The sequence below is a fragment of the Schistocerca serialis genome, chromosome 7 (genome assembly GCF_023864345.2).
Source record: "Schistocerca serialis cubense isolate TAMUIC-IGC-003099 chromosome 7, iqSchSeri2.2, whole genome shotgun sequence".
NCBI lineage: Eukaryota > Metazoa > Arthropoda > Insecta > Orthoptera > Acrididae > Schistocerca > Schistocerca serialis.
Window position 1 is genome coordinate 593,516,492 of NC_064644.1, and position 18,117 is coordinate 593,534,608.

The 18,117-nt window shown below is 44.0% G+C and overlaps 1 protein-coding gene across 1 annotated transcript in view; it reads right to left on the minus strand.

Moving 5' to 3' along the window:
* The window catches only part of LOC126413273 (myrosinase 1-like), a 66,108-nt gene that overhangs the window by 18,921 nt on the left and 29,070 nt on the right, over positions 1-18,117 (minus strand). The window contains exons 6-7 of the mRNA XM_050083173.1: positions 6,514-6,611; positions 4,343-4,490 (exon numbers count right to left, since the gene is read on the minus strand). Of these exons, the coding sequence (XP_049939130.1) occupies positions 4,343-4,490; positions 6,514-6,611 (246 nt within the window). The remainder of the gene's footprint in view (positions 1-4,342; positions 4,491-6,513; positions 6,612-18,117) is intronic.

Consider the following 18,117-nt stretch of genomic DNA (forward strand, 5'->3'; position numbering starts at 1 on the left):
CTCTCTCTTTCCATAGTTCAGACTAGTCCATATACGTGTAAAAGAAGCGCGGTTGAAAATAAAAGTACGTGGTTGGTAAAAGTGGACTGTATGTTTAGCACTCCATAGTGGGACATAGTTACAGGTGCGTCTGCCCGGTTTGTCGGTCAAGACCTGTCTCCCCTAGCTCTGCCCTCGGCCGGCTGTCTCGCTGTGAAGCCGTGGCCAAGTGGAAATCGTTACTTGCAACCACTGTCCGATCGCTGCTGTGACCTCGCGAAGGCACCTTGCACCAAGCCAGAGCAGTGTTAGATGTTAACATAATTTTTTTTTTTCAGAAATGAATTTCTTACTGTTACCAGTCTACGTATTACTGTTGCCATCATCGGTTATATTGAACCCAAATAGCAAAACTCATCTTCTAACTTTATTGTATTATTTCCTAATCTAATTTGCACATCATCACCTTGTTTCCTTTTTCAGATGTTCGTCGTATAACCTCAATTCATTGACGCACCGTTCCGAATTCTTTGCCATCTCTGACAGGATGAATCAGAGAGAAACCTTAGTTTTTATTTCTTCTCCCAGAACTTCAATTCCTTTTCTTAAATTCCCCATTAGTTCCCTTTTTCTGGTTGCCGAGTGTACATATTGAATAATATGAGGATAGATTACAGCCCTCTCACTATCTTCTCTATAAATACCTCTCTGTCATGTCATTCGATTCTTCGAACTGCAGGCTAGTTTCCTGACGAGCTATGGATAAAGAATATTGAATAAAACTGAAATTTTATGCAATATCTTTGGTTAACGTTACCGGTCTAATAGCGAACTCATTTTATCACTAAAATTATCGAAACCTGCAATAGGTTAGAGAGAAACGCTGAAACAGCGATCATTTCCAGTGGATCATCCTGTGAATGTTTCACCTCTGAAACAGCTGTCCTGAAACTGTTCGTAATTGAGTCACGGTTATCTACGTCTTTCAAAATATACTGTATAATGTTGAAAATTTTTCTGCGAATGTTTCACATCCATCTCACAACTCAGAAATGTTCCACACCTGAGGAAATAAGTCATGTAAGAAAATGTATGTGTTCAGTTTCAGATTAAGTGCACAAAATAATTGATCACTTACAGTTTCTAATTCATAAATGTCGTATTTTAGTAAATTTTACGAAATACGTAATCTGATCTCTTTTGTGATGGTTTGTGAACGATTCCATGTGCGTATCTCCCTTTCCAAAAACTTTTGGCCAACTGGAACGCTGCCTAGCAGCGGTGGTGACTGCAGCAGCTGCAGATTGCACTGAAAGTGGTGGGATGTGTGTGACTATCTGGATGTTTGTACTGGTCCGGTGGGGTACGTTGATCGGCTGTGAAAGGTTGAGATCGCACTAGGACACTTGGCCCCTGTGCAGAAATGTATTCCCGTCCTCAGACTCTGGGAGAGTCCACACATCGGTTCTGGAGGGGTGGCCGCCACAGTCTGCTGTCAGCCAACTAGCCGGCCACTTTGTCCGTCACGAGCGAAACATCCTCTGTCCACTTCAACTGCACTGCGGCAGTGGCGGAATGTGCATGCTGCCTACTCTGCAATGTTTCCCGAACCATTTGAAGGAAACTATTTGGTGCAAAGATGATCCTCTCTGATCTCGGAGCCTCATTCAGCAGCTTTACAATGAAGTGCCTATCCTTCAGTTAATGGTCGTAGGACTAGTGATATTTGGACATTAAATAAGCTACTGCACAAAATTCGATCAGTTTGCAATGAAAAATTGGGCTCACTATAAGTTTTCATTTGGTGCAGGTTGCGTCATACATTGCTCTGAACTAAATTTAGGTAACATATTGAATTCTTCTTTAAATTTGAGGCAGGATTGTCTATTTACAGTCCAGAGAAAATGTAATGCACTCACTTCTGATCACCCGTGCAAATGACAGAGTGAAAAGAAATGTTCGTAACATCCCTCATATCTCGTAAAAGTCTTGAGTTACTTCAACGACTTTTTAACAAATGATAGCATGCAATCTAGAGTGTTTTTTAATAAAGTTAACATGTAAAACTCTCTTATCTAGTGTTATGTGCGAGTAACTTTAGAATTTTGTCAATAAAATTTTTCAATTATATTAAGGGCCATTCCTAGCTGCTAAAATGAGAATTAGTATGGGTTTACAATAACATAAGTAAAGGAATCACACATTTATTTGCATTCAGAGCGTGAGCTTTTCATAAGCTATTGTTTGTTTGGTAACGGACTGTTTCAGCATTCTGTCACTATTTTAACCATGTTAGCACGTTTTTGAGGTGAAATTATGTAAATATCGCTGTATTTTGACAAGTGAAACTAATTTTAATATGGCAACAAGAGAAAGAAGAAAAAGCTTGAAAGTCGTTTGAAAATAAATCGCTGTTTCTGTTGCAATTTCAGCATAATCCTGTGGCCCATTTCGTTTTCAATAATAAATGATTGACTTGTCAAATTATGGGTTATACTGGAATAAGTGTGAATACTATCGTTTTTAGACTCGCTAGTGTACCATAGAAGGTCTGTGACATAAGTGTTTGTGTTAAGGCTTCAGCAAAGTTGTAGAACTACTGTAGGCCTCCATAGACTACCACAAGTAAGTGCAGACTGTAGCAGTTTTCCTATTTGCTTTGGTCACTTGATACATGAAATGCATTTGCCATTGCGAATATGGACAAGCATCAGCTGTAGAGTGGACTGACGACAGTGAAAATGTGTGCCGGACCGGGACTCGAACCGTCATGCCCCATTTGTCGCGAGCGCCCGCCTTGCCGTTTTTACTCGTAATCGTTCGTCGTGTTTTTGCTGTGGTGTCTGTCTATTTGACATGAGATATGCCTGTCACTACGTCAGGTTTTTGTACAATTTCACTGGATAATTCGATATTGTTGATCTTCAGAGGAGTAGGAGATGCTTGTAATTAATCTGTTGTACCCTACATTCGGGATGATGGTTTATAACTAACAGATGACTAATGGAAGAAATAAGCACTTGATGTTTAAAATGAATTTTATACAACGTTTTTGTTCTACATACTCGTAGTTATGCTCCTACAAGTTAATTTAGAATAAACACTATTTATGGCAAAACTGAAATTGCCATTGTTTAATTCGAAAATTATTGATTTGTAATTTGAAACAGAGGGATGTTGCAGTAAAAATAAAGAAAACAATGCAGATTTCTCGTTGAGCGCTAGAAAACGGGATTTCCTAAAAAAAAGATAAAATAAAAAGAAACGGAAACTAAAATATATCAAACGTAGCTTCAATACTTCGTAGAACTTGTATAAAACGTGTTTCTGTTATTCATAAACAGTTTCGTATTTATCAGTAATAACAGGAAACTCTTACTGTTGACCATGATGAAGAACGTTCTATTGAGCAGAAAATAACGGCAATAATTATGTGCATTTTTTATATAAACGTAGGCTTACGCTGCCATCATCAAACCCAATAACATTTTTCTGGAGTCACGTTTGAAGCTGCGAAATATGGATGAAATTTATTTTTTCTGGGATTGTGACCGCTTTGTCAATATATAAAACTGCCGGCGTTTCGGTCCCTGTTGCAAGTGACCTTCTTCAGGGTGTGTAAACTGAAACACATGCAACAGGGACCGAAACGTCAGTAGTTTTATATATTGACAATGCGGCCACAAACCCAGAAAAAAATTACTGTACATTTTTCTATGTTTGTGCATGTAAACCGCACTTGTAGCAATAGCAAACACTTTGGTTACATAAAAGCGCAGAAGTTACACAATCAGCTAATTTTTAGTACTTATAAAATGCAATTTACTTTCTGTAAGGGTATAAAATACACAACGGACTGACACTGAATGATGTGCCGTTCTAATTACGTGCAAAACAAACAAACAAACAAACAACCAAACAAAAGAAACTTGTCGGTTCCCGTTTTCTCTCGTACACATCCATTTACATTTCTTTCCCTACCAGTTATACCACCATTGCCATTTACTACGTCATTCTACATTTCGGTAGTTTTAGTAGAGCGGAAATCTAGCTTCAGCTGTAGAGCTACACCTGGCTATTGCTCTGGACCGTCCTCAAGGAAAGCCCCACCACTACCGTCGTCCCTCGCCTACCGTACCGTCTGCGCAAGAGGGGGGGGGGGCGGCATGTAATTTTCTTGGAACTCTAAATGAAATTTGTGGTGCTAAACATAATTGGCTCCCCGCATAAGCTAAAATTTGCTCAAACTTTCTTCATTCACGTAGCTGATACAGTTGAGTGAAATAGGATGAATCTACTCGAAACTCCACGTATTGTGGTTGACGATGAAGGAACTGGACGTAACACAGTAGACGATACTCACCCCTGTTGTACTCAATCTCCTGCTGCGTGAACGTTGGCAGCCGCGAGCGGGGCCGGCCCTCGGCGGCGCTGTTGGCGTCTATGCGCTCCCTCATGACGGGCGGCCAGTCGCCCTCCGCCGTGAACAGGGCATGTCCGAAGGCGCCGAGCTGCGGACGTCAAAAAGGAGTGACTGTTTTGTCAGCTTTTACCGACTCAACTTTAGCTGCACTGTTTCACCAGAGGGACTGTGAAATTGTTTCCAGGCAGTACGCGGGACAATATAAGGTACTGCAAAACGCCAAGAGAATTGTCACACCCTTCTGGAAGAGCGATGAGATGATTAACGCGATGGGCGCCACAGTCTTCCCTCTGCGACGTACATCGGTATCGAAGCAACTCTGGAGGAGGGTGTCGTTGTGTGTAGACACTGCGACGCCCGCTGCTACGTACACTAGATGGACAGTACTCGTTGTTGCAAGACAACAGCTCCCGAGACAAAAAAAAAAGAGGAGCTCAAGGACTTTAGATCTGGTCACGAGACTTGATGGCATCTGCAGTCTTTATTTACAAAATCACATAAAACTTTTTTGTTTTTTATTTCCGACTGACGTCGAAAATTGATGGGCATCCACAGGTCGAGAGTTCGACAGGGTGACAGAAAATTTTGGTCTCTGGAGACTGATAAGCGCTGGTCAGTCGTTTTGACAAGTCGACAATTCTCCGTAGTCGTACTCACGGAAGTACTGCACATTCCATAAATATCAGAAAATCTTGAGAGATTACAAACTGATTGCCGTAGTTAGCAGCTTTTTATAAGCACCAATCATATTGTCGCTTCCTGCATAATGTCTCTTATATTATACTCATTGATAGGATAGGTGCTGCTGTCTTGCTGATTTCGAGCATGAATGGCTCCTTCCAGCCTCCATATTTCCTAAGGAGAAATGACAGATCGTTTCCTAAGGAGAGAACTTGAGGACATCAGTGTGCTACATGGATATCGCTATGATACATGGATATGTCGTGATGCAGGACCCTTTGGATATTCTGATCTCTTGCATTTGACCACCAAGGCCTTTTCAGGCTCCTAATAGATATCCACGTAAATAATTGTGAAACTTTCTGTGGAGTGTGACACGTACTATGGAGTTGAAATGCGACGCTTACAATGGCGAACTTACGTCCCCTGTGCATTTGGTCGCAATAAAGCGAGACTGGTGTTCAACTGGCGCATCCGTTTCAGACTGCACACTTTGCTTAGTGACACTGTTCTTTGACTTGGGGGGGGGGGGGGAGATGCGTGGGTTGAAAGTTTCAGCCATTGCTGGAGACTGCTGATTGTGTGATTCCGAGTAGCTAAAAGCAGACATTATAAAATATCTCAAGCGACAGACATATCGGACAAAGTGGTACTGATTGTCAAAACCATCATTGATGGGCCTGCATCAGTATATCTTTTATCACACTAACATGCCGATGTGGCGTTGTTGTTCCGATACAAGCAGGATAAATGAGAATTAGAAAGAAGAACATACAAGGTGAACCAGAGCTCCACCGACTAACTTTCAGAGCTGGTGGTATGAACCAAAACAACAAAAAAGTGTCTAGTATGCATGGGCTGTAAAAGGCGTGCTTATTCATCCTCACTGCTGCCGTACACATCTCTTCTAAGGAAAGCCCTTTGCTTTACATATTTTTGCCGGCCGGAGTGGCCGTGCGGTTCTAGGCGCTACAGTCTGGAACCGAGCGACCGCTACGGTCGCAGGTTCGAATCCTGCCTCGGGCATGGATGTGTGTGATGTCCTTAGGTTAGTTAGATTTAATTAGTTCTAAGTTCTAGGCGACTGATGACCTCAGAAGTTAAGTCGCATAGTGCTCAGAGCCATTTGAACCATTTTTTTACATATTTTGAGAGATGGTAGTACGGACCAAAATAAGAAAAATTTTCCAGTAAACATGTTCTAAAGAGCTATGAGCACCTGTTCATCGTCCCCATTGTGAGACACATCTCTTCTACAGATAAGTGTTGATAGCTCCTGAGGTATGCGTTTAGAGCCCATGTTTACTTGATATACTACCCACCCCTGACACTTTGTCGGTGGAGTTATGTTTCACCCTGTATTTGTCTGTAGTTGGTAGTAGGTATCGCTGGAGGCAGATGGTAACAGCTTTCTTTCCCTTGAAACTTACCCCAAACTGCAGACTCCTCTCAGAAGCCTCCTGGTCGGTGGGACTTGACGCGTTGAGCGGCTCGGCCCAGTCGCTGTTGAGCGTGATGCCCACGTAGCCTGCAGCAGGGCGAGGCGACAGTAAGGTGAGAAAGAGCGAAGGCAGAAAAGGGCGCAGCTGTCGCTGAAAACGCATTAGCGCGCAAACGGTCTGCAGCACACTTACACTGCACGCCACTTAGAACTGCACAGGATACGTACATTGCACGCCACAAGAACTGTAACACCGTCAGGACGACATACAACACCATGAAACTGGCATGACATCGTTAGTAATTAGCATTTTAGCGCGAGCGTATGTTTTGGTAGGACTGGCCGGCCGCAGTGGCCGAGCTGTTCTAGGCTCTTCAGTCTGGAACCGCGCGGCCGCTGCGACCGCAGGTTCGAATCCTGCCTCGGGCATAGATGTGTGTGACGTCCTTAGGTTAGTTAGGTTTAAGTAGTTCTAAGTTCTAGGGACTGATGACCTCAGATGTGAAGTCCCATAGTGCTCAGAGCCATCTGAACCATTTTTTTTTGGTAGGACTGATGCCATCTACAGTCTACGTATAAGGAAAGACTGCAAAGCGGGTTACTCATTCACAAATGGCTTTTTAAATGTCGCTTGGTCGTGAGAAGATCGTGTGGGTCCGCGGTACTGTTGCTCGCGTCGCTCGGAATGCAACGACTCTCACGCAAATATGAAATCGATGGGTTTCAGGAAAGCCGTACCCAATGCCGTGCAGGATCTTAACGGCCCCGCACGACTCTAGGGTAAGTTCGTAGTGTTCGCTCGACCGTGCGCTATTGTACAGTCACGTCACATATCTTGAGTTGACGAGTGGCACTGTTTGCAACAGACAGGGCGATGACGTCTGGACCACCAGGCATTGTCAGCAAGGTGACCATTGTTGCGGCTTGCGTTGTGGTCACGGCAGAGAGAGGCGTGCCTCTAGTGGTGCCGCCGACAACAGTGGACACAGGAGGGGCTGTATACGTCTTACCAGACAAGTACCGGTCTGCGCACAGCACCGCCATGCACGTATCCGTATGAGGGAGCTAAGAGGAGAACGAACGTTATGCAGGCTGCGTTCTTCTGCGCAGTACGGGCGCAGCTCTTGGAGTGATGACACGCTATACGACCACCTCTCGTCCGCATAGCAGGTAACAATGGACAGCAGGCATTACATCTCTGCCGGTGGCTGCACTGTGTGATCCAAGTCCCGGTGACGTTATCTTTCAATAAGACCGCAGGCGCTCGTTTCGTCCTGACCTATACCTCAGTACGTACGGGGTTCGTATGTCGTCGCGGCCAACATATTCTCCAGATCTTTTGCACACTGAAAACTTCCGGTCATACAGGTAGGTTGCCGATGGGCTGCCAGTCGGCAAGCACTACGGTACTATTTATGGGCTCTGTTACAGAAATTGTAAGGTGCCCCTGCTGTTAAAGCCACATTTTGTTTCCTCATTATCCAGTTTCGCAATGTTTTATCGCGACTGCAGATATCATGCAGCACTCAGTGAGCAAAGCGCACACAGGCGAGAGTAACATTTTAGTTCTCATCTTGCTGAAGGAGCCGGTGGACCATATCGCGTTCCCAGAAGACTGTGGTGTGAGGCGCTGTGGCTAGACATGAGAACGCCCGCTACGTTAGTAGCCAGGTACGTAGGGAAAGGACAATTATTCTATCTGGAAGCAAGTAATGCCGCTTAAAAAATATTTGCTAATAAAAGTCGCTTTTTCTAATACAGATATCAGGAGAAGCTACAGGTCATAAGCACTGTCTTACATCGACATGTACAACGCCAGAAATCGATCATCTTAATAAATAAATGAATAATGTTTAAGGTAACAAAAATGAACAAACGGTTACTGTAAGTACGAGCCACAGGCTGCGCCACATAGTCGCCTGTCGGCGATAGGATGCCTTCCGAGCTAGTTTTGCCGTAATTCCATGCTCTCAGGAAGTAGTTAGTTTCCATTTAATCATTATTAATTCTGTCGATATTACCAGCTTATGGTGTTCAGTGAATAAATATATCATAATGGCATCCCTTTTGAACGTTAATCTGAATAATATAGCTTCCCGCTTCATCACTTGCAATCACTGGAAGTAGACTTGCACTTTACAGGGAACCCGAGGTACCGATACTGCTTCTGCGAAGGACATAAACTTCGATAGAAAGCTTCTCGGCAAAACAGGTAAAAGGAATCCTACTTGGAGACAGACTAAGTAATCCAAGGACTGATTGTCTCCATCGGATAGAAAAGTACGGCCAGTCACAGTATAAGCCTCTTATACCGTCCTCTACGGAGTCACTGGCTAAACTGAAACATTTCTCGAGGTTTAACACAAGTGGGAGTTTCTTGCAAGGTGAAGTTGCAGGGAATGACTCCACTGCTGAGGTGACATCTCTATGCGCTGAATTTCGCACAGTGTGTGTGCCCAAATCACCTAAAAATTTAATCTTGTCTTCCTCCTACTGTTCTTCATATTTGATATTTTATGGTGCTGCAATTTTAATCACGTCCTGTACACCCCAAGTAAGTTTTTTCAACCTAACTATTGATATAATTATAGTCCATTCCTAGCTATCGTATTTTCTCATCTATCCACAGTATTTTCTTGAGAGGTTTGGAATTCTGGCCTTTGCTGTTAAAGAGATTGCCAGCTACGGGATACTATGTGGTGCCGTCTGAAGAACGACGTAGCATGACAAAGTTGGTACCTCTCGACGAAAACACACGTAAGCAAGCTCGCTGCCAGATGCAGGGACGAATGAGAGACGTCGGCGTAGACATACTCCCAAGAGTTTCCGCGGCTGCTGAAGACTTGAACATACCCCAGAGCGAAGTGTCGCTCAGCCCCACTCTCCGATCGTCGCCGAAGACGACACTTCCATATCACTACGGAGAGTTGTACGAGGTGTGGTTGGAAAGTTTTAAGAATGGATCCGCTTCTGCTTACTGGTTGGCAGGCAGGTACGCAGAGGGTGGGCTGTGAGCCATTGCCTTGTCCTTGAACGACCTCTGACAGCGAACTGCGTTTCCTTTATTCAGTTCGTTGTAGCAGATGGTTCAGTGTGGGTCTATTAGGGCTTGTTGCCGGATTCTGTCAGCGTGAAAGTGGACGTAAGAACGGAGCAACGAGTTTGCGTGAAATTTTGTTTCAAAACCGGAAAATCAGCTTCTGAGACTTACGAACTATTAAAAACAGCTTTTGGAGATAATTGTATGAGCCAGTCAAATGTTTTTGTCTGGTTCAACAGATTTAAAAATGTCTGCGAATAATTCGAGGATGAACCACAGTCCGGCCGTCCTTCCACGTAAAAAAAAAAAAAAAACAAAAAAAAAAAAACTGAAAATGTTGTGAAAGATCGCGACTTGGCGCACTCGGATCATGGGGGATATCTGATGAACTTAGTTTAAGTTTCTATGCAGTTCAGTCAATTTTAACTGAAGATCTGAACATGCGTCCCCGCAAAATTCATTCAAAAAGTGTTGTCAAGTGACCAGAGAGAATAGCGACTTGAAGTGTGCCAAGAACTGATTAATCGGACTAAAAATGACACAGATTTGTTAAACAGGGTAATTACAAGTATGAATCGTGGCTATATGGATATGATCCTGAAACCAAAGTGCAGTCTTCGCAGTGGAAGACTCCAGGTTCACCACGACCGAAAAAAGCACGGCAAAGTCGATGAAGACAACGTTGGTGATTTTTTTTTATTTTACCGGTATTGTGCATCATGAATTTACTCCTAGAGGACAGACAATTAACCAGGAATACTACCAATGTGTCCATGAGCGTTTGCACGAAAAGGTGTGGAAGAAAAGGCCTGCATTGTGGAGAGACAGGAGTTGGGTGCTACACCATGACAATGCTCCGGTCCATCGTGCCTTCTTCATCGTTGAATTTTTGACCAAATTCCTGTGCTTCCACAACCGTCATATTCCCCTGATTTGGCCCCTGCAGACTTCAACTTGTTTCCTAAACTGAAATTTTCACTGAAAGGGAAGCGATTTGACTCGATTAAAGACATCCAGGCAAATACGGAGACTGTCCTTAACACACTTCCGGAAAAAAATTCCAGGGATGGTTCCAAAAGTGGAAACACCGTTGGAGTCGGTGTGTTAAGTCATGAAGGGACTATTCTGAAGGAGATGCATCACAGTAGCATGTAAGCACCACCATTGTACAATTACAAGACCATTATTGAAACTTTACAGTCACATTTCGTATTAGAACGAAGTTTATGGAGACTATTATTCTGTAGTGTGTGAAGTGATACATTAGTGTTCAGTGAAAGTAACAAATATACATAGACTGTCCCATGGACATGGATTGTTTGAAAGCTATGTATTTCATATTGTACAAGTTATAATAAAATGATCCTATATTTTGTGTGTGTTGTGGTATCTAATTGGCGTCCTCCAGAAGTAAATGTAAGAACCCACCACAGTGCCGACGAGTTTTTTATCGTCCGACGCAACACATTAAAACCCTAATAGTCCTTTCTTCAAAAAGTTCCTTACGCTATCCATCTAAATTATCCCAGAATAAAAACTACCAGCAGGCTTCAAAGTCACACTGATGTATCCATTACTGATGTAGCGCTAAGTGAGACAGGTAAGCATTGTGAAGGGTCTTGTTGCAAAATCCATCAGCTGAAGAACGATTTACGGACTGCACACAAGATATAAAACTGGGTGACCAGAATGCAGAATAAAGTTTGTTTCTGTCAAATTGTAATACAGTTTGCGTATCATATCGCTCGGAGTACATTACCATAGTAAAGTTGTCTGTAATGTGGCTATGACACTGGCGCTGTTTGCGTTAACAGATATCCTTATTATACTTTCAATGGGGCACTTTCCTTTGTGCAAATGCGAGTACTGTGTATTAAGTGAAACTGTTTGATGTAAACGGTAGTGGTGTGTCAGTGTGGACGTTAGTGTTGTGTTTTTACTATCACCCACGTTCAGCAAAAATAGAACACGTAGAACGCTTAGCATTTTAGTCCCCTCAGTTCAGCATATGTCCTGTTGCCTACGCTCAGTCCGGAACCGCGCAACTGCTACGGTCGCAGGTTCGAATCCTGCCTCGGGCATGGATGTGGGTGATGTCCTTAGGTTAGTTAGGTTTAAGTAGTTCTAAGTTCTAGGGGACTGATGACCAAAGATGTTAAGTCCCATAGTGCTCAGAGCCATTTGAACCTGTTGCCTAGTAGGCAGAGAGTCCGCCAGGGGACCTGATAACGTTTTCCATGCGTGATGGCATCGACGCTTAGAAGACGCGAATGGCGTCCTGTGGTATAACCATCCGTGCTGCATTCGCCTGTTTCCAAGGTTCATCTGTGATGGTTGTCATTTGGCAACACCACTGCACCCATCATTTCATCATATCCCGCAAATTTTCGTTTGGCGACAAGTCTGGTGATATGGCGGGCCAGGGCAAATGGCTGATATCCTGTGACACCAAGAAGTCATGTGTTCGTGCAGCAGAGTGTGCCCGTGTATTGTCTTGTTGTCTTATTGGAAATTGGCGCCTAGGGTGTTGTGCAGAAAGGGTATGGCTGCGGATCGCGGGATGTCATTCATGTAGGCACACCATTTACAGTACTGTGGACACGCACCAACTGTGATTTGAGGTTGTACCCAACAGCACCTCAGAACATAAGGCCTTGAGTTAGGGCTGTATGTCTTTTGCGAATGCAGTCACTCTATGCTGCACCTCCTTTCTGTGGCGATCCGACATGCGACCATAATTTTCAAAGATACAGAACCTGGATTCGTCCAGAAACACTATCTGATGCCATTCCTGTTGCCAGTGACGTCGTTCCATACACCATTGCCGTCTAACATGTTTCTGTACATTTGTCAAAGGCAGTCGGAGAAGTGGACGACGCACACGTGACACATGCTGTAACTAACGGTGACGGACTGTCACCCCTGATAGTGTACGATGTGTTACACTGTTCCAATGTTGCGCCAGAGCTGAGGAGCATACAGGTGTGTCCTGCAATGCCATTCGTATGAGGTGTCGATCTTATCGGGGGTTGGTCTGGGTGGTGCGACCTCGCCCATCTCGTCGTGTTCTATGGCCTTCCGTGAACCACTCTGCACATAACCCTGGCATTGCCGAAACGTTTCGTCCCACAGGAACTGCAGTTACCCAGATGGATGGATCACATTCTCTCACGCCAATAATGTGCCCTCTTTCGAACAGTGATTTGACGGTATGGTTCGTGCATACGTCTGCGACGCGCACGTCTGCTCCAGTGACACTGATACATTACCAGCGGTTTATTGCGACAACGAGAGCTGCAGACACATTTTACTGGTAGGTGATGCTGCGCCGCTATATCGATAGTGACCTCGAACGCGTTGGCCGACAATGTTAAACTGCTAATCATTTCAAGATTTTCATGATCTCTATGTATATGAAAATAGTCAATTACGCAGTGTAAAAAAAAATGTAACGGCATTCTAAGATACTGCTGGTATGTCCTCATAATTTATCTTTGGAACGGGGAAATGTTACAATACTTCTTTCACTGGAATAAGATTTGTGTCGCTTCATTCTCTGGCTTCATCTTGGCTGGAAGCATATTGTGGTACTCACGAAACCAATTTTTGAATGATTATTGAATAATCTGAATAAAAAGTGTTTTATTTGGTAGAAATGTTTCAATTACCCATTTCCATGCCATTATCTAACCAAAACTGTAAACTCTCATGTACACAGAAGATCGTTTTCAATAGGACTGCAACCTACACCGTTCAGTGACGGGACGATTTGAGCTTCATGTGTTTTGTTTTCGTTAATCATTCTCGCATTCGAGAAATAACTTATCTTTGTATGAAACAGTCTGATCATATTAAGTTTTCTCCTGTTTTACATTTTCACATTGTAACAATTTCATGAAAGTTTCACGGCCAAAAGGTTTACTGATCAATGTTGAGAGCCATCCATTATGCATTCGCCTAACATTCAGCTATGGGAAAAAAGTAAATACAGTTATTTAAGATCCAAATATTTTTTTTCTTGCTGAAACTACTGAGATAATGAGAAACAATCACATAGTAGTTGGAATGTGCTTTCATGACGTGGCAAAATATTTATTCGAAACATTTGAGATACTCTTATATTTAAATGTTGCGTGACTGGAGTATTTTTCCTTTGACGTAATCTTCTCTATCTTGAACGCCCATGTCAGCATCTCGTTGTTATTGCAATAGACAGATAACGCTTGTACGTCAGACTGCAGCGACCAGCCTACGAGCTGCTGCGACTTCTCCTGGCCTGGCTTTAGTAAGCCCAGTGCCCGAACGTACTGTACTCATCCCGAATAGCATTGCCAGTTATTTCACATGTCCTCAATAAATGAGACACTTAAAGGTAGTCTAGTGATTAGGAACTTTACGTCACCACCTCTTCTCCCCTTGCACACCAAATACTTTTTCCTTTTCTCGTATCTTTGTTCCGCATCACTGCAAGGTCTACATGGTTCTTAACGGACTTTGCATGGATAATTTAAGAAGTGGTCGGATTCCCTTTCTGTCTCAAGGTGTCGCACAGCTCGCAGTGTTCAGTTGTGGGTCGAAGAGCACCAGGATGAGTTGACCACATCCCCTGGCCACCATACTCCGTGGATTCAAACCCAGTCGAGAATCTGAGGGACCACAGTTCACGCCATGGATCCTCAACAGCAAACTTTAGCGCATCTGGACACAGCACTGGAGCCCGCAAGGCTCCAAATCCCCGTCGGTACACTCGAGAACCTAACAGACTCTCTTCCTGCACATCTCGGAGCCGTTCGCGCTGGAAAGGGTTGTTATTCAGGCTTTTGACAGGTGGTGACATTAGTGTGGATGGACAGTACATCTGCACCGTGCTGTATGTCTGCTACCACTACCCAGCAGCGCTATCCAGTTGCTCCTGGAGCACTGGCCACTCTTCGTGTTCTGCAGTCACCGTTGACACAGATAGGTCCCTGTCACTGTAGTTGTACAGCTTGTCATGTTTCTGATCTTGTAGTTTGTCCTGTTTTTCTGATGGTAGATTGACAATAACATGTGATAAGGTGGAAGAAACCTTGTGTTTTGTGAGAAAATGAATAAAACGAATTTTGAACGATTAAAAAGAGCGACAATAAAAAAATGAGTATTTTAACATATTTGAAAGAACAGGAAGCAAGATTCCAGCCTCAGAAACAATGAAAAACTGTATAGTGTATGGTACAGGTCAAAGTACATGCACAAAATTGCTATGGTCTCATAAGAGGCAGAATAGTAAACAAAAAACGACTGAAGAAAGCACAGAAAGTGCAGAAACCTTTTTGGGTCAAGGAAAAATAAAGAAACTGTATCTTTTGCACAAGGCGTAATTTCTTTCAAACTTTTTCGTTCAAAATACGAGGGGACTTCAAAATGTAAGGTACCACATGTTGTCCTGCTGTAAGACTACCGCGCACCAAAAAGTGGCATGCTGTCAGAAGAGAGTACATCCTTTGGGTTCCCTGCAGACGCAGTTCTGCTGCGGTAGGGTTCACAGGTGCTTTACAATGTTGGAGCGAAATGGCGCGGCAACTGCGAAAGTACTTCAAAGATGAAGTGCGTGGGCCAGTACGATTCTTGGGGGAAAAACGTGTAAATTGCCCACCGGTACACCGTGAAATTCTGGCGCCCTGTGGACGTAATGCGATGTCACATCTAGTCATTGGAAATGGTGCCAACAACTTGGCCAAGACCGCACAGGCGTAGGTGATGCTGGCCAGGAACGAGGGCCGGCGACATCGAGCACAGAAGACAATGTCCAGGTTACCGACGAACAGATTCGCAGCAGTCACAGAGTATTGAGGACGTCCAGGCAGTGGTTCTCGATTAGTTCCACGACAGAGGAGCAGATTTCTGGTGTCGAGGAACTGAATGATTGGTAGAACGTCCCCACCGTTGTTGACAGAGACTTGCTAATCCAGTTGGAAAATACTGTCATGTGTCTGTGTGACTATAAGTGTGGTGTGGCATTCAGTAAAAGTGGCTTGGCCTGTCACATTAACGTGCAACTTACGTTTTGAAGACCCCTCGCAGCAAAGATTTGTAGCATGGTATGTGGTTCTGAAGCCAGCACGAAGGTTTACTTGTCATACAGTATGGCTCGTGCAGGGTATGGTGGCTGATGCTCAGTGACCAGTTTCAGTCCAAAGCGCTGGCGAGTTCATTCGTTTGTTCGAAAGGGGAGGTGGACACGTGTTTTCCACCTTTTGGCCAGTCAGAGATCACAGAATAAAGGTGCGCACCCTGCAATCTTTCTCAGACGATTTTACAGAAACTATTCGGTAAAAAATTTCATTTTTGGTTTACTTGTAGCTTTATGGGTCAGGTTCATGATGACATGCCCATTGTTTTGTTAATGATCATACACTGCTGGCCACCGTAAATGCAACACCCTGAAGGAAGCATCCGAATCAAGTGAAATTTACACCATGAGTTTGCAGCGATGAGATATGCAACTGATTAGAATTTCAGCGCAGACGCACATCACGCGCGCCTGTGGCGCCACCTCATAGCGCCATTTAAGGCTTGGCGATTTCGACGAGTGTACGTTCGGCACGTGTATTTACCTTGTGGTTGTTTCACAAGACGATCAGTTATGCCTCGTAGACAACAGCGAACATCGTTTGATCAAGTGTCCGAGTTCGACAGAGGAAGGATAGTGGCTTACCGAGATTGTGGATTATCATACAGAGAAATCACTAGTCGTGTTGGACGAAACCAAACAACTGTAATGCGGATATGTGACCGCTGGATGCAGGAGGGTACGACGGACCGACGTGGTCGATCGCGTTCACCTCGGTGCACCACTGCACGTGCTGATAGGCAAATTGTGCGCATGGCAGTGACGGATCGCTCAGTGACATCCCGAACCATAGCACAGCACATTGCGTCTGTAACGCATCATCCAGTGTCTGCGCGTACCATTTGACGCCGTTTACAGCAGAGTGGTCTGTCCGCAAGACGTCCATTGCTTCGTCTACCATTGTCGCAGAACCACAGACGTCTCCGTCGCCAATGGTGTAATGACAGACGGATGTGGACGGCATAATGGAATGACGTTGTCTTTACTGACGAGGCACGCTTCTGTCTGCAGCACCACGATGGTCTGATTCGAGTGTGGAGACACCGTGGAGAGAGGATGCTGGACAGCTGCATTATGCACCGCCACACTGGTCTTGCACCGGGTATTATGGTATGGGGCGGTATTGGATATTACTCTCGCACGCCTCTAGTACGCATTGCCGGTACTTTAAATAGCCGGCGCTACATATCCGAGGTGATGGAGCCAGTTGTCCTTCCTTACCTTCAGGGCTCGGCCACAGCCATATTTCAACAGGATAACGCGCGACCACACGTGGCACGCATTGTCCAAAGGTTCTTCGTCAATAACCAGATTGAATTGCTTCCCTGGCCGGCTCGCTCTCCGGATCTTTCGCCGATAGAAAACATGTGGTCCATGTTTGCTCAACGAGTGACCCAGATTACGTCCCCAGCTGCCACATCAGATGATCTTTGGCAACGTGTGGAAGCTGCCTGGGCTGCTGTACCCCAGGAACACATCCAACGTCTCTTTGACTCAATGCCGAGACGTGTGGCAGCGGTGATCTCCAACAATGGCGGCTACTCTGGCTACTGATTCTGGCAGGAACCACATGTCATAGACGTCTGTAAACGTAATCATTTGATACTTGGTCAACATGTTACCTACAAAATAAATTTTGTTGTGCTACCTCTTGTCTTTCTTGGTGTTGCATTTACGGTGGCCAGCAGTGTAGTTACTGTGATATTTATGTGGAAGTAAGACACTGTGCACAGTGAAGAATAGAGGTCAAGAAAATTGATCTGATTTAGCACACTCATTTGCGATCGCGTCATGCCAGCAATACAGCCAGAGTGAAATATTCAGATATCGAAATGAGATTTTGGCAAATGATAGCAAGCAAAAGAGGAGGGTATTTTACCCTATTGTTGCTATGTAAAACTTCATTATCTACCATGTTATTCCAATAACTACAGACGTTTTTAGTGAAAGAATGTAATTTTTAAGGGTCACAAATAGTTGGTGAAATGAGAAATGGTAGGGGTTTTGGAACAAGATGTATCAAGACATTACAAGTTTTTCTGTATTGAGGATGTGCATTTTCATAAGCTACTGACTTTACTTTTCCACTGTTCCTCACTTAATAAACTTAATAAACCACTGTTTCAGGAATCGCTCGCAACTGTGTCTGCACAAAATGTTAGTTAGGTGAGACAGTGTAAACTCCACTGTGTTTTGGTAAAAGAAGCAAATTTTGACAAGAAACCAGGGAAATGTGTAGGTTGTACTCAAAATTCACCACTTCTGACGCTTTAATGAAAATTACAAATGGCTAAAAAGCCAGGCAAAAATAAATTGCTGCATTTTCGGCGGAATTCTTTTTAGGTGCTGACGAAAGCAGAGATGACATTGGATCTTTTTTAATGGTCACTATGCAAGCGTGCATGTGGAAGGGCCCCACTTAATATTTATAAAAAATGTGA